The sequence below is a fragment of the Palaemon carinicauda genome, chromosome 8 (assembly GCF_036898095.1).
Source record: "Palaemon carinicauda isolate YSFRI2023 chromosome 8, ASM3689809v2, whole genome shotgun sequence".
Lineage (NCBI taxonomy): Eukaryota > Metazoa > Arthropoda > Malacostraca > Decapoda > Palaemonidae > Palaemon > Palaemon carinicauda.
In genome coordinates, this window is record NC_090732.1 from 15,346,921 (window position 1) to 15,363,868 (window position 16,948).

Consider the following 16,948-nt stretch of genomic DNA (forward strand, 5'->3'; position numbering starts at 1 on the left):
ATAAACTTTAGTCTTTATTTCAAGCATTTCCCTACACGCAGAAAGAGGGAAAAAATAGAATATTCTTTTTCCTGGCTGCTGCACTTCTATAAAATATTGCATGCATTTGCGAACTTTGCAGCTGTTGGTCGTATACAAAAATGAGAGGTTGGTGTGAGTTCTGAGAGAGAGAGAGAGAGAGAGAGAGAGAGAGAGAGAGAGAGAGAGAGAGAGAGAGAGAGAGAGAGAGAGAGAGAGAGAGAGAGAGTTCAAGCTAGTTGTGGTTATTATTTTTTGTCTATAATATAAAAAAATGGTGTGTTTTCAAATTTATCTGTCTATCTGAATATACTCCATCTGAACTGAATATATTTATGAAGATTAATCATTATAAAATCAGAATTTGATACACATCACATATATATACACACACAAAATTATATACAGTATATCCTCACATGTTCTGTGTTAATAAAAAAATAATGTAAATAATTACCTATAAAAAAAATAAGACATTCAGATTAACAGTTACCGTAGCGACAAAATGACGAGTTTGCAAAAATGAGCCCATTAAAGCATATTGTTAAATCAAACTAAAATATCCGACCTAACACCACCTCTCCGTGGCGGGAGAAACTACAAGAAAATAAAGAAAAATCTACCTACTTTTTCAGTCGTTTACTCACTCCCATCTCTGAAATTAAAGGTCAGTGTATGAAAAAAGAGAATCAAGTAATCAACTTAAATAAAAATACAGTTTAGATACAGGCTTTAGTTCAGTTGTAGAGCATACTTAAATTTCTTTGCGAGATCAAACCAAACTAAAAAAAAAATATCAAAACTCCTGATAAGTCAAAACAATAAGTAATCATAATCACAAAAGAAACTTATTAATGTTTATGGAAAACATAAATTAAAAGGAAATTCACAAAGGAATTCGTCCAGTCTAATATATCACCCAAACCCCCTTCGAGGAGACCAGACCCTTTGCATAAATGATGGTCACCAGAAACCAATGATGAGACGATGCAATGTTATTGCACAACACTACAGACTGGAAGCAGCACCATCTTCGTAAGAGCCACTTTAACTTATATGAATATGAAAAACACGTAAAAAGAAATCTGATGACCCTTGCAAGTGAAAATGAACTTTACCTAACTGGAATCAAGGTCGCTAACACAAAGCCTTCTTATTGTTTGTGCTATTCGTCAATCCTATCATTTATGTACAAAATAATTTTCGGATCATAGTAGACGACCCCCACCGGAATATTCCTAAAAAAACACGCACACATGCATACACACACACACACACATATATATATATATATATATATATATATATATATATATATATATATATATATATACACACATATATATATATACACATATATATTAGGTCATATATATATATATATATATATATATATATATATATATATATATGTGTGTGTGTGTGTGTGTGTGTGTGTGTGTGTGTGTGTATGTGTGTGGGTATCAGGTCATCTAACTGGTGTTAGAAACCTAATTTTCTAATTCAACAGCCCTCCTAACACATTAACCGTAATACAATGGCAGTTATTTTCGTTGCATGTTGAGAATGACCTTCTTGGAAAGTTCCATACAATTCCATAATCTTTAGCTTTGATAAACAGTTTTTTTAGGAGAGGGACACTCCAAAATCAAACCTTTGTTCCCTAGTTTTAGGTAGTGCCATAGCCTCTGTACCATGATCTTCCACAGTCTTGGGTTAGTGTTGTCTTGCATGAGGGTACACTCAGCCACACTATTCTATGTTTCCTAATTTCCCTTCCTTACAAGGCTATTTTTTCCTATTTGGGCCTTTGTGCTTATACAATCCTGCTTTCCCCACTAGGGATGTAGCTTAGCTAATAATAACAATAATAATAATAATAATAATAATAATAATAATAATAATAATGATAATAATAATGATAACAATAATTACAATAATAATAATAATTGAAATAATAATAATAACAATAATAATAATAATAATAATAATAATAATAATAATAATAATAATGTTGCAACTTTTGTTATTATAACAGTAATCGACTCCTTTCCTTTTCCCATACTGCCACATCGTTCGGGCATCAACACAAGAGGAGTAACATTAACCTTTTATAAAGGGAACTCGATGATGAGTTTCATTCAAAAGTGTTCTCTATCACGACATTCCCGAGAATCAAACAACAGCTTTAAACACGCCTGAGAAATTTGTTCCGGGACATATTGTCGTCTTTCTCAGACAAAATAATCTTTTTTAACAAGAAAGAGAAACACGGAAAGCCAAGATATGAAAATGTTAATTGTTAGGTTTTAGGGAAGCCTCAAATTTTCAAGATATAAAAATTATATGAATATGAAGATGTTACACAGAGTCCATTCCTAGAAGTATACAAATCAAATATTTTTTTTTCTCTCTCTCTCTCTCTCTCTCTCTCTCTCTCTCTCTCTCTCTCTCTCTCTCTCTCTCTCTCTCTCTCTCTCTCTCTCTCTCGTGTGTGAATTTATAAAAATATGGCTCTCCCCCCAAAAAACAAGGTTTTCTGTAACTTTCAGACTCTACATTCTTTCAACATTATTCTTATCCCTCAACTTTAGTTTCTTAACAACATGTAAATATCCCTATGTTTAAATAAAAAATCCCTTTAATATTTATATATTAATGACGACATAGAACTAATGCACACAGCAAAGAGACTCTTTTAGGTTCACAAACTTCAGAAATAAATAGAAAATATATCCCAATGATATATAAAAGCTACGCTTTGTCAGATGACGTTAATTACAAGTGTTATCGATGACGTTAATTACAAGTGTTACCTATTTCCCCGAAAGTTACTTTCTCTAATTATTTCGGATTTGTCTTGCTCTAGAGAAAGCTTCTATTTGAAATCACCTTATTAACAAAAAACGTGTTTCTTGCCTCAAAACCTCTTGAACTCTAACGTCTTATTTTACATGTGCTACTTAAGTAATCATTACCGATGACTGAAGAGACATGGACTCTTGTAGCTTTATTAATCATAATATTTCAGTTCGGTTTCATGTTTATATATCAAATATTTATTCCTTTATTTCCTTGTTTCCTTTCCTCACTGGGCTATTTTTTCCTGTTGGAGCCCTTGGGTTTATAGCATCCTGCTTTTCCAACTAGGATTGTAGCTTAACTAATAATAATAATAATAATAATAATAATAATAATAATAATAATAATAATAATAATAAAAATAATAAAAACAGTAATAATGATACTAATAACAAAAATATTAATAATAATAATAATAATAAAAACGTGTGGAAAGGGTAACCTCTAAGTCATGTCCTAGTCTTTTACACTATTGAGATTGCAATTTATTCGAAACTTCCTGTTTCACCGTTCATCTTGTTTGAATGAGATATGAACGTCACCTAAATTAACATAGTTGATGTCACCTAAAGAATATCCCATAGTTCATTGACAACTAACTTTATCCGGGACTATACTAGCTTTAGGATTTGGTGCATATAATTATACATGGAACACTAACAAACTATAAAAATATTTCCAAATCCTACCAAAGAAAAAAGCAAATATTATATAAAATATGGACACTATATCAATTAAGGATAACTTAAAAGTACTGTACTGATATCTAATTTCAATTAATAATAAAAAAAAAAATCTAGAATTGCTCGACAACTTGCAAATATATCCCTAAAACAAGTTTTATATATATATATATATATATATATATATATATATATATATATATATATATATATATATATATATATATATATATATATATATATAATTTATGTCAATGATATTGGAGTAAAATTGCTGCTTACTAGTAAAATAAAGAGTAAACTAGAATATTTTTAAAGGGTTTGAAATTCTTACATATACTTGACAATCTGGTTTTCATAAATCAAACACAGCATATTCATTTATAAACAAATAATTACTTAAAAATCAAGAATTAAACTATAGTAAATAACAAAAAAGGATCATTGCAATAATAAAACAAAAACGAAAAAAAAAAAAATCCTCTCTAAAATAAAAATAGGTAAAAAAATAAACTACGACAAAGAATCTACAGTATAATACCGGAGCCACTTGAGCAACGGAGCAAAACATCAAAATAAAGACACGCCAACCAACGCTGCATACCTCATACTTGTCAAAATAAGTCATCAACAACAAACAAAAAAAGGAAATAATCGTCAAGCTATTCTCCACCTAGCAATCTCACAGTAAAATCAACTGGAGCGAACATCTCCCAAAATTGCCAGAACTTTTCCAATTATAATTTAACAACTTTGGTGGCAGTGGGAGAGAGAGAGAGAGAGAGAGAGAGAGAGAGAGAGAGAGAGAGAGAGAGAGAGAGAGAGAGAAACTATCCTTACGATTTTGTACTCTTCGATAAGGCTGTAAAAAGCAAGAACTAACGCACGCATGGCATTTTAAAATGGCTAACATCAGAAGTTTTCTTCGAAGACAAAATGTTCAATTTCTCACAGCTTTTGTTACATCTTGTCATAACAACGTCAACTCTTACATCCAAATCATTTTAACTTGAATCAGATCTGAGTAGAGAAAAATCTTATAAACCGAATTAGGAGGTGTACAGTAATTGGTGTACGCTTGCAGGACTGGCTATGAATCTATCCACCATCTTTTATCATCATCATCATCATCATGATTATTATTATTATTATTATTATTATTATTATTTGCTAAGCTACAACCCTTGTCGGAAAAGACGGATGCTATTAGACCCACGACTCCAACAGGAAAAAATAAATCAGTGAGGAAAAAAAATAAATAAACTACAAGAGAAGTAATGAACAAAGAAAAAAATACGAGAAGAACAGTAACAATATTAAGATAGATATTCCATAAATAAACTATAAAGAGACTTATGTTATCCTGTTCAACTTAAAAAATATTTGCTGCAAGTTTGATAAACATGATTTTGAAATTCCTTCAAACATGATTCATGTAACCATTTGGGTAAGATTAGGAGCAACCCTTACGCCCTATCATCAAAACAAGAGTAATATTAATTAACAATACTTACTCTAACTTTTCAGACCCCTTGAAAGGTCTTTAATTTCATAAAATTCCTAAGTTTTATATATAAAAAAAATCATATGAATCAATAATTGCACAACAAAAACAAAAACTCAAATAAGTTCAAATTACTCACAATTACTTTTGATCGCCTTTAGGAAATGGTCAGAATGCTAGTATGCATATATATATATATATATATATATATATATATATATATATATATATATATATATATATATATATATATATATATATATAAATTCAATACAAGATCATAATGAACAAGTGAGTAAAAGCCGATTAACTACAAGAAGTAAAGTGCGATTGAGTTTACATTCAGCTAAAATAACTCTGGCACAACACTCTGGAAGGCAATAGTAGCCAACTAAGTCCAAGGTAAGCTCAGGATTCGAGAGGTAAATCAAGGTAAATCAACAGCCACAAATGTAGGAACATATAACTCAAACAATTTGGAAAAGTTTAAATAAATAATAGAAATGGGAGATGTTAAAAGGATCCATTAACAGACTGTATACTCTTAGATACCAAACAATATTAGTTCAATGAGTGAAGTCGTTCACCAATGTTATCCAAGCTAAATGCAGACAAGAACTCTAAGAAATTTCAATTGAAACACAATTGGTGCTCTACTGAATTACGAATTTTTGATTAGTTAATAATAATAATAATAATAATAATAATAATAATAATAATAATAATAATAATAATAACCATGAAAACGAAAAAAGTGGAAATTATATATAAAATCAAAATCTGGAAAAGCAAATATATATATATATATATATATATATATATATATATATATATATATATATATATATATATATATATATACAGTAATTGACCTTTCAACGCGTTATTTCTCAGACCGCGGGAGATTTGCCCTCACAATGATGAACAAATCAGCTAACATCCCTGGTTGAAAATCTCCAAAGAGTTCTCAACACGCCAAGGTAAAAATCTACCATTAATTAACTTCTGCCGTGGAAGTGCGAAAGAGGGATAAGGGGGGGTGGGGGCAATCGAGAGGGAGGGAAGGGGCGAAGCTCCCCCGTCCCCCTAATCCCCTTCGTCCTGCCGTCTTCATTTGCTTAAAACCTTCCCGTGGACTTTTACCGGAGGGCATTAAATTTCTTGTGCGAGGTCTAGAGCCTCAACTTTGACGGCACTTGCCAGCTAACTCCTGGGCGCCTGGGGACCTTAATGGTGATGATGATGCGAGTTCTGATGATGACGATGAGGATAGTGAGGATGATGATGATGATGATGATGATGATGATAGCATAGAGGAGAAAGAGAGGGGGTCAGGTGCAGCTGGCGAAGTTTTTCAAGGAGGAAATGATGGAAGAAAAGATGGGAGAAAGATTGGCACAGACTAAGCAAAGGAAGAGAGGTAAAGGGTCTAAAGAGATGCCAAATAAAAGAACAAGTGGAGAAACTAAAGAGGAAAGACGACTGGAATCAAATGGAAATCTGGAGAACATGATCTCTTCACTCAGGCACGGACTGAAACAAAGATACAACCATAATTATGTCGTAATCACATTTGATAAATTTATTCTGGAAGGATACGAAAACAATTATCTAATAAATATAAGTGATAACTAAGTTACTTTTTTCGACTCTCCTGCAACGATAAAAACAGAAATGCAAAGAACGAAAATATAAATTAGTTTAAAAAAAATCCGAAAAAAATCTAAAGGACGTCTGAAAACAAGAAAAACTTGAAATACACCTTAAAAAATATTTAATAACAGACGACTCAAAAGATGCACTTACAGACAATCTTAAAGTATTTATGAATTTTGGTTTTATAGTCCCGTGCTGAGGTCTGGAAGCGATTCAATGACCAATTGCAACAGGGAAAAACACAGTACGAAATAAAAACTTAGAAGAGAATAGACAAGGAAGACAGGAAGCAGGAACGGAGGTAAAATGGAAGGATATAAAGCAAATGCAGCTAGAGACCGAAGAAACACTGCAAAGACTAAGTAATGTCTGCATTGACAGGCATTACAACACATTCATTCTGCATAGTCTATTTACAGTTTAGAAAATGCTAGACGACAAAATGAGCGCAAGGCTTGACTTATAAAGTTAAGGATATACGAACTTTCATAATAAACATATACATCTAACACATACCCGCTCACATTTACCGTATATCGATTTATTAATACAAACAAGTGTGTATTTGTAATTGCTTACACGAATAAACGCATATACATCCCACATATATCAATACATACTCTATATACTGTATGCCAATTTGTTCATACAGACAAGCATGAATTTGTAAATACCTACACGAATAAAATCATATACATCCAACACATACTCATACACAAATACCGTATACCAATTTTTTCATACAAACAAGTGTGTATTTGAAATACCTACAAGAATAAACGCATATACTTAGCGTACTTCTGCATTAAGTTCAAAATATTTTTCCCTTGAAGTAAGAAAAATATTAACATTCACAAAGCACGCGATATCTATCCAAAGTTTTTCATGGTATTTATGCGCACTGTTCTGTCTTCAAAAGACTACCTGAAGATTGCAAAAGATATTGATGAAATAAAATAGTTCATGGCTTATGCAAAAATGATGGCAACGTAGATTCACATTTCTCGTAACTACTGTTCAAGTTAAGATGTGATTAACAACAAGGTTTATTTATACTAATAATTATAATTACTTATTACAGAAAACATGTAAAACCACTACACTAAATTACAAATAGCCTGCGAAATACAAAAGAAAAACTCCAAACAGCGCCCATATAAATGACGTACTGTTAAAGTCTGCCTCAAGAGATAATGATCTGCAAACTCTGGCCTTGCCTAATTCTCTCTCTCTCTCTCTCTCTCTCTCTCTCTCTCTCTCTCTCTCTCTCTCTCTCTCTCTCTCTCTCTCTCTCTCCGGATCCAGGGAAGGGGTTAGTCTTTCCTACTGCCTCTTATACCCCCCTAATACCCCCTTCCTCTCCCCTCCCTCCCCCCCTGGCCTCATCTACTAATTCCAGACCTCTGGACTTTTTCTCGGGCTGTTCCAAAAGTTAGTCGAGCCATGTCAAAATTCGGGAACTAATTAGCAAATTACTTTTACATCTAGTTGGGGCTTAGTTTTGGATTTTTTCCCCCTCTCCTTTTTTCCTTTTTCTTTTGCAGGGAGTAGGGAGGAGGAGGGGGGACAGGGAGAAGCGGTCTATCCTTTCTTCTCTTTCGCATACAGTTTCTCTCATAAGATTAAAGCTTTCTCTCTCTCTCTCCAGATTTTCATAGTCTCTCTCTCTGCTCTCTCTCCTCTCTCTCTTCTCTCTCTCTCTCTCTCTCTCTCTCTCTCTCTCTCTCTCTCTCTCTCTCTATCCTGTTCATTCCGTTTCTTAATTTTCGTGTCCATTTTTCTACACTTCTTTTTCCAATATTCGTCACCTCGTTTCCCCTTTCTCATTCTCATTTTTCCCATTTCATTTCCCCTTTTATTCGCACAAACTCCCTTTCTCTTTCCTCGTCGTCACCCTCTCTCCCTTTCCTATTCCTTCCTTTTTCTTTGTCCTTACCTCCCACATTCATCTTTCAATCAGTCTTTTTTTCGATTCTCTGTTCGCCCCCTTACTACTATAACCACCCATCATCGGTCTTTTCTCTTTTGGATTTCCCGACCTCTCTCTCTCTCTCTCTCCTCTCTCTCTCTCTCTCTCTCTCTCTCTCTCTCTCTCTCTCTCTCTCTCTCTCTCCCAACCCCTCCGCCACTATTAACCTTCTCTCGTTTTTTCTTCCATCCTTCATCCTTCCCTTTTCCCCTATGATGGCGTCTTTATCCCGGATTTGTGGGAGGATTTCAGAGAGGATTTCTAGGCAAGGGCTGTGTGTAGGATTTTAATGGGAGGTGTTGTGGAGGAAAAAAAAGAAAAAAAAAGAAAAAAAGAAGGGGTTTGTATGCGTGATGTAGAGGTATTAATTACTCTACAATCTAGGGTACCTCTATTCATATAAAAAATAAATCTTAGTGACGTCAAGTAAGAGAGTGTAGCAATAACGATAAAGCGACGTCCTGGGTGATCTATTCACTTTTTTTATTTCTATATATCCAGAGGCGAGCGGGACGGGTAACCTAATGACTTGATTAAGGCAAGAATACATATATACAAAAACGAATTACAAGTTATTTGTTGCACGAGATTCAAAATAACTTTTTTTCTTTTTAAAGTTTTCTTATTAATAGCTTGGCAAGAGAGACATTAAGGATGATGAAATCCATTTTTTTCTGAGTGATTCACCGTTAAAAAAAAACCCGTAATTTTAATCGAAAAGTCTCCGTAAAAATATACTGTTTTCAGCCATATTTCAGTAAAATAAAGGCGACCGTAATTTTACCTTACTTTGTTATGAACTTCTACGGGTTGTTGACCGTAATATCACTCCTTTACATCAATATATCCGAAATGGTAGATGCCTGGCAACATTCAATCCATGAATTTGTACAGTTTTTTACGGCAAATTTTTAACAGTGGTGGCTGCAGAGTGCAATATTGCAAAATCTACAAATGACTTTTGGTAGTAAAAGTCATCGGACATTCCTGACACCGGACCAAAGGATAAGAAGTTACATGAAGTCATTCCACGAGGCATGCATGACGAATTTCATCCAAGTTGTCAACTCGGTTGTTTAACAATGACATGTTTAAAGGTCACTCATGAATGGCAGAAGAAAGGAACAGTGACATTGCCCTATCAAGCAGAACAATGCCTTAATGACCATATATACATATGATCAGAGCCCAAGCACCCTTTCCACCCAAGCTAGGACCCAGGAGGGCCAGGTAATAGCTTCTGATGACTCAGCAAATAGATCCATAGGCTTCCCCAAAACCCCATCCTTAGCTCACAAGAATGGCGAGATTGCAGCGACCAAATAAAATAACGAGTTTGAGCGGGACTCAAACCACTGTCTGGCGTTCACCAGTCAGGGACGTTACTACATCGACCACTACGACCCTAATAAAAAGGTTATATCATAAACAGAACCTTGTACACTAATAGATTGCGTCAGTCATGAAATGTATTACAAAAATTACGGCCATCACACGAAGGCATCTTTCATATGGGTGAACGAACAGACGATATTAGTGAGTATACATTTATTATGAAAGTTGCAGTTCAAATACTCTTTTTGCGTCCAAATCACAGAGCTCGCATTTATAATCTGATTTACATTGCATGATTTTACTTGTGTAAAAGCCCTATTCGTTCTAAGTAGTAATGTACTCTGGATCAGTATTATTAATTCAATAAATCCTACACTAATAAGTCACGTCTTAAATTGTAGTAAGAAAATCTATGGCGATATACAAAAGACTTATGAAATTAATGAAAAGACAACAATGCATCTATATAGTTTCTCTTTCTAATGAAATAAAACTAATCTCTTTTATAAAGAACAAACTTTTTTCTCTCTCTCTCATGAAGTAAAAACTTTCATCTCCCTCATGAGAGATTCTCTCTCTCTCTCTCTCTCTCTCTCTCTCTCTCTCTCTCTCTCTCTCTCTCTCTCTCTCTCTCTCACTCGTTCCCTGAATTCAGTGAACATGTTCCGGGGCGAGTGGGTGAGTGAGAGCGCCTTGTCTTATTAAGTAAAGGCTCCATCCTTAAGAGTATTCACGGCAAACTAATCATTTTAATGCCGCTGAGTGAATTAACACAGTTAAATGCGGCCGCCTCATTATCTCGAGTGGTGAGCTCAGGACCATCAGGAAAGGTCTCTCGCTCTTGCTCTCTACCACGCACAAACAATGTGAACGGAGAGAGAGAGAGAGAGAGAGAGAGAGAGAGAGAGAGAGAGAGAGAGAGAGAGAGAGAGAGAGAGAGAGAGAGTAAAAAATATTTTCTCTTCTATGATTCATATATATAATCATTAGCTTAATCTGTATAAATTTAACAAAACATCTGATGATAATTCACATTTTTATTTCTCACTACAAGCATGGATATCTAACCAATTTTTTTCTGTCTTTTTTCAGGCGAGAAGCCCCACAAATGCACCGTGTGCGGGAAGGCCTTCAGCCAGTCCTCCAACCTCATTACCCACAGCAGGAAACATACGGGCTTCAAGCCCTTCTCGTGCGACCTCTGCGGCAGGTCTTTCCAGAGAAAGGTTGACCTCCGGAGGCACAAGGAGACGCAGCACACGGACCTACGCACACAGCAAGTCAACAACTTGCGTTCGCAAGTGACCGAACTCGGGTCTCAAGTCACCGACTTACAATCACCAGTTTCCGAGATGCGCTCTCAGGTCACAGACATCAGGTCTCAGATGACAGACCTGAGGCAGCCAATGTCTGACATGAGAGCGGACATAAGGACGCAAATGTCTGAAGCGAGGTCTCAAGTATCTGACATGCCAAATCCGGCGGTCAGTTTGAGAAACAACGTCATCGGGAGCCTCCACTGCCACGTGGCAGACGTAAGAAGTCAGATCAGCATCCCCACCACTGATATCAGAAGTCAAAACAATGACATCCGGCCTCAGCTGAGCGATATCAGGGCGTCTATGAACAGCCTTAGGTCTCAGGCATCTACAGACATGAGGCCCAAGATGGGCGAATCCGGGTCGTCTGGAAATGGCAGTGATGTGAGGATAAACTCCATAGTTGATTTTAGGTCGCAAGTGCTCGATCTGAGACCTCAAGAATTGAGACCCGTCACTTAAGGGTGCTTCAAGGTGCTTTAACAAGGGGACTAAAAGAGTCTGTAATTCCAAGAAGTGACAAAATGGCGTTTAATTTCTAGTGTTTATTAATCAATAAGAGAAATGTGAGGTGTGATCTCTTTAATTACAAACTATGTTTTCTTTGAAAGGTGATTAGAAAAGAAACCTTCTCATCGATACTGTACCTAATTGACTTCCTAATTAAAAAGAATGCACTCAACTTTGTTGTTTGGAAAAAGAACTTATGCTTAATTGAAAAAAAAAATAAGAAACGGGTGGCAAGATAAATGCATTTCACTTGCGATAAGAATCTAGTCGTTCAGTCACAAAGGAAGAGAATCTCGTAAGGTAGAACAAATGATGAGAATTTCAGTGACTTGTCACTGATTCAGTGAGTTTCACCGACGAACAAACTCGATAAAATATCGACGCATATCTTCATTTAAAAATATAAAGGACAGTGCCAGCCACTGATAGCTATGTTCTGCATAAAAAAAAAGTTATATACATTATATAGTCTGAGTGTGAAAGTGAATTTTATTCCTAAGCATAAAAAGAAAAAATGTAAAAAAAAAAATGTATAAAACTTTCAGTCCCACCTTTGCTAGAAGGCCAAAGAAATAGACCAAATTTTCAAGTGGTGCTTCTCTACACTACTATAACTATACCGCTGGTTACCTGTCATTGTCACGTGTCCAATTTAGGTTTCTCTACAACGAGTACTATAAGAGGAGCACCTGCTGCTAAAGCGACCCGGGATTCATGCTTTTGCTCTTCTTCTTCCTCCTCTCAAGCGTTCGGCAGTTATTTGAAACACTGAAACTGCTAGGATGAAGGGGGTGTCGGTATGGCCCTTTGCAATTACTTTAGGTGTCGGATTGGCCACTTGCAATTGGGTGTTGTTATGCCCACTTGAAATTCGGTGTCGTTATGCCCACTTGCAATGGGTAACGTTATGCCCACTTGCAATTTGGTGTCGGCATTCCCATATGCAATTCAGTGTCAGTATGCCCCTTGCAATTGGGTATCGGCACGCCCCATTGCAATTTGATGTCTGAATGGCATCATGCAATTCAAATCTTCAAAACCTAAGAAGAAGAAGAAGAAGAAGACGAAGAAGAAAGGGAGAGAGAAAAATAAAGATTAGCAGGAAGTGAATGGTGTTAAGATTTAAAAAAAAACTTATTCGTATAGTGTGTTATATTCATTTGTAAGTGTTTTCCCCACACATTCAACTCTGAATGTTCCTATATTTTAGAGTCGTTCGTGAGCTAGATTCTGAGACAGGCTTTTAAAAACAAAGCACAAAATATACTTTCTCTGTATTCTCCCCCCCCCCCCAACAAAGGTGTACAATCACTTTCCTAAACACTTTTCATTTGTTATGGAGTTTTACATTAGCCGTACTTAATCATCAACTGACCATATACTTCACACTAATCCCAAAGGACTTTAGTATCGAATCATGACCGTTTATTCTTGTTATTATACCTGTGATTACAATTAGTGTAAATCGAATTTCCTTGTGATTCCCCACCGAATAAGGGTTACCAGTCAGTCTAGTCTGTCCCGGAATAAAGTTACACCACAACCGTCACAACCATCCTAACTGGAAAGATGCAGACGACGATGTTCCATTGCACGAAATATTAAAACAAGATAAGAGTCCTAATTTTCCAAAGGAATCAGAATAAAAAATTTAAATAATCACGTTCTTCAAAATTATCAGATCAACGAATTTTCTAACGAAAAATTAATATGACGCAAGGAAACTAAAAAAAGGCGTTATCAATGAAAAGATAAAAAAAAATAAATCATACAAAATGGACTACCTCCAGAAAAAGAAAATCAACTTGGTCCTTAATTTCTAGAGTGATTGGAATTCAGGATATCAGGTAATTATAAATTTTCTGAAAATGAAATTTAATCAAACCATTTCCAGTTTATCTTAAAAAATCGCCTAGTTAGAGTTAACAGATGTTTCCCTAAGGCAAATATCATGTGAGAATAAACGTGGAGTACTATCTCTTTGATAAGATAACTAAATATGCAAATTAGATATCAAACAATCATTAATAATGCTAAGGGTACATTATCCCAAATCAAAATCACTAATAACACCGAAGCTGATTTTAATACCAAAAGAAAATTAATTTATTCTGGCTTTGAGATATTCAAAAAGAGAATGAAGAATACATATGAATTAATAAATAGGAATTAAGTGGCTTAAAGACTTGATAATTTGTCCAGGAAATATCTGATATGGCGTGAAATAAAATCATTTATTCCATCATAACATTTTTAACAATAGATGAATTTTTTTTTTCAATGGACTTATCTCTTTAGAACTGGAATGAATTTTCAAAGATAAATTTTTATTGGATAATTTTGCTATGAACAGAATCATATATATGACAAAATAAATTGTCCATAATTAATAAAAGACTGACAAATTAGTAATACGTAAAGAAAATAAAGAAATTCAAGATAATAACTGAGGAAAAGTCAATTCGATAAAAGTTATACAAATGGGCAATATGAAAAAAAAAAAGCAGGAAAACTCTGGGGAGTGACGGTTATTAGAGCAGAGAAGCAAATGAAGAGGCCCTTGCATAAAAAATTCCATAGAGCGGTAACGAAGGGCGTGTCGTCAAAACTGTCCCTTCTAATTCCTGCAACTCTGCATCTTTTCAGAGTCCTTGATTATGTGTCCCACTGTACCACAGCCAATTCACCTGTCCCCCTCTCATTTTTTCACTAAAAGTCTTGTCCTAACGTTAAGCTTTTTTCATAAAAAAATATCTGGGTGTCTAGTGATCATGATTATAGATACATGTTTGTTTGTTTATCATCTTTTTTTCTGATAATAAAAGTACATTATAGTGGTTATTATTATATATAGGAAAGTATCCTGCCATTAAGTATTGTAAAGAATTTTATTATAGTTATTGATGCGATGCGTGTACTTTTATTTAATAAAATGGTCTTTAAAACACAAATCATTTCCTTTGCATAAACCTGCTTCTCTTTATCAAATGCATTGGCTATTGCATATTTGTTTAAAATGTTGGCCTAATCCAATACTGTTAAACATAAATGAGACCCTATTTTGTTGCAGTATAAAATATGCCAAACAAATTAATCCATACAACAAAATATCATCATTGATATAAAGTTATGCAACAATATTGTCATTGTAATAATATTAAAAGATTATATGGTCTATCTATGATAACATCTAAATAAAATACGAAATTGTTATTAAGCTTAATAAAATATTGTAGTTTTAAAGGAATAGTGAAATGTAAAGGCCAATTGCATTTATCATATTCTCTAAAATGCAGTCAGAATTAAAGGAATACCAAACTTAGTTTAAAATGTGACAATTTCCAACCTAATTTCAAATAACAATAGTAAAAAAAAAAATTATATAGAATAGTAATCTAATTTTCGACTAAAACAATCAATATCACATGGGATTTCTGATAATGGTGAAATATTGACAGCATTTTAAAAGAAAATCAAGACGAGGAAAACCAGGGTCAGACTTTTTATATGAAATTTCTTACAGCGCATAAGATTATCGACGCTTCCCTACCTCCATTGTTGTTTACCAACATGATGAAAAAATGTCAATGATAACATATTACTTGAAGGCTTTAAAAACTGCTATTAATACAGAAGAACTGATTGCTGAAAACAATATAGAGAAATGTGATGGTCCTTACCGTAATTAGACATAGACAATGTACACATACATTGAGCATGTATGTTGCGAGCCCAGAACTCGCAAGAAGCCACAAAAGTTACAATTAAAACTTTTTGAGGTAACCACACAAAGGCCTAAACAAAGATTTCCAAGTGTCTATGATGAAAATAATTAGGCAATCTCCTTATGCAACTCTGACTTAAGTAACCGACAACAATAAATGTCACGATTTGCTCTTGATCGCACTGGAAATCAAATTACGAACAGGGGTAAACTCCCGTAAACTGTATCAAGCTGATTTCTTTACATATTGATAACAGCTATCATAAATATATATGGTCTATTTGTTTTAATTAGAATTAAGAAAACCGTAAGAGTTTACTAAGACGAAATGGTGTTTTTGAAATTATGTTGATTATAACGTTGGTCTGTATTAATGGAGGTGGATACATTCAATTTCGGCCACATGGACCAGGTGACGACCATTCAGCGCCGAGATGCAACTGAGGGTAAGGACCAGCAATAATCATACTATGAAGTCAAATTGAAAAAGGCTGGACAGGAAGACGCAAAAACGGAAGTTGGTAAGGAGGTAAACAGAAGATGGGAGATAGGGTCTGATAATGCATAGAGTAAACTGCGCGAGTTCACAAACCAGCCAGTATACAGTGTTAAAATGAGTATAATATTAAAATCAATCTTCCAAAATATCTTTAAAAAGACAGGTTATTTAGATATTTTATTTTTGTCCAATCATAAAATACTTGATTGTTTCGTAAAATTGAAAAAAAAAAAATGTAAAAAAAAAAACATGTTCATAGTGTATGAATGTATTTGTTACCATGCTAAACCATATGTCGGAAACCAAATATCTAATCAATTAACCGTAGTCATGAAATGCAACAACATTTGATAACGCATAACGTGTGTGAGTTTCTTTGCATTTCACAAAACAGTATTATAGTCATATAAGGATGCATTTTGTTGTTCCTTAAGCGAGCAAATTTCATAAGAACCTGTAACTGGAGAACATTTGGAAAATTTCGTACATTGGGAACCGTTTCATTTACGAGGTAAATTTAGTATTTATGATTTTGGACCAGGAAGCAAAGCACTGGAACCTGGGAGGCCATTCAGTGTCCATGTGCAACGGGGTGAAAATTCATCAATCATGGTAATTCTTCACCTGAGTGCAATTTGTCTATTGGGTGCATATTGTACTTGGAGACAATTAATGCAAGATGTATAGTGGGAAAATTTTGTCTACAAGCTATATTCTACAAAATTGGTGATATTTGGTGAATTGACATTTTAAACTTAATTGTGTTTGGTATCCTGTATTGTGCGTAATATAGCAATATGCGTACATTTTGTCCTTATAGGACATTTCTTAAACGTATTGGGTTATATTTTGTCAATTGGACACATTTT

The 16,948-nt window shown here is 34.4% G+C and overlaps 1 protein-coding gene and 1 long non-coding RNA gene across 2 annotated transcripts in view; one reads left to right on the forward strand and one right to left on the reverse strand.

The window, feature by feature from the left end:
* Nucleotides 1–14,758, forward strand: part of LOC137645673 (uncharacterized) — a 288,116-nt gene extending 273,358 nt beyond the window's left edge. Inside the window, exon 5 of the mRNA XM_068378515.1 lies at nt 11,120–14,758. Within this exon, the coding sequence (XP_068234616.1) occupies nt 11,120–11,808 (689 nt within the window). The 3' untranslated portion in view covers nt 11,809–14,758. The remainder of the gene's footprint in view (nt 1–11,119) is intronic.
* Nucleotides 472–16,948, reverse strand: part of LOC137645674 (uncharacterized) — a 208,137-nt gene continuing 191,660 nt past the window's right edge. Inside the window, exon 3 of the long non-coding RNA XR_011045333.1 lies at nt 472–673. This is a non-coding gene — a long non-coding RNA (uncharacterized lncRNA). The remainder of the gene's footprint in view (nt 674–16,948) is intronic.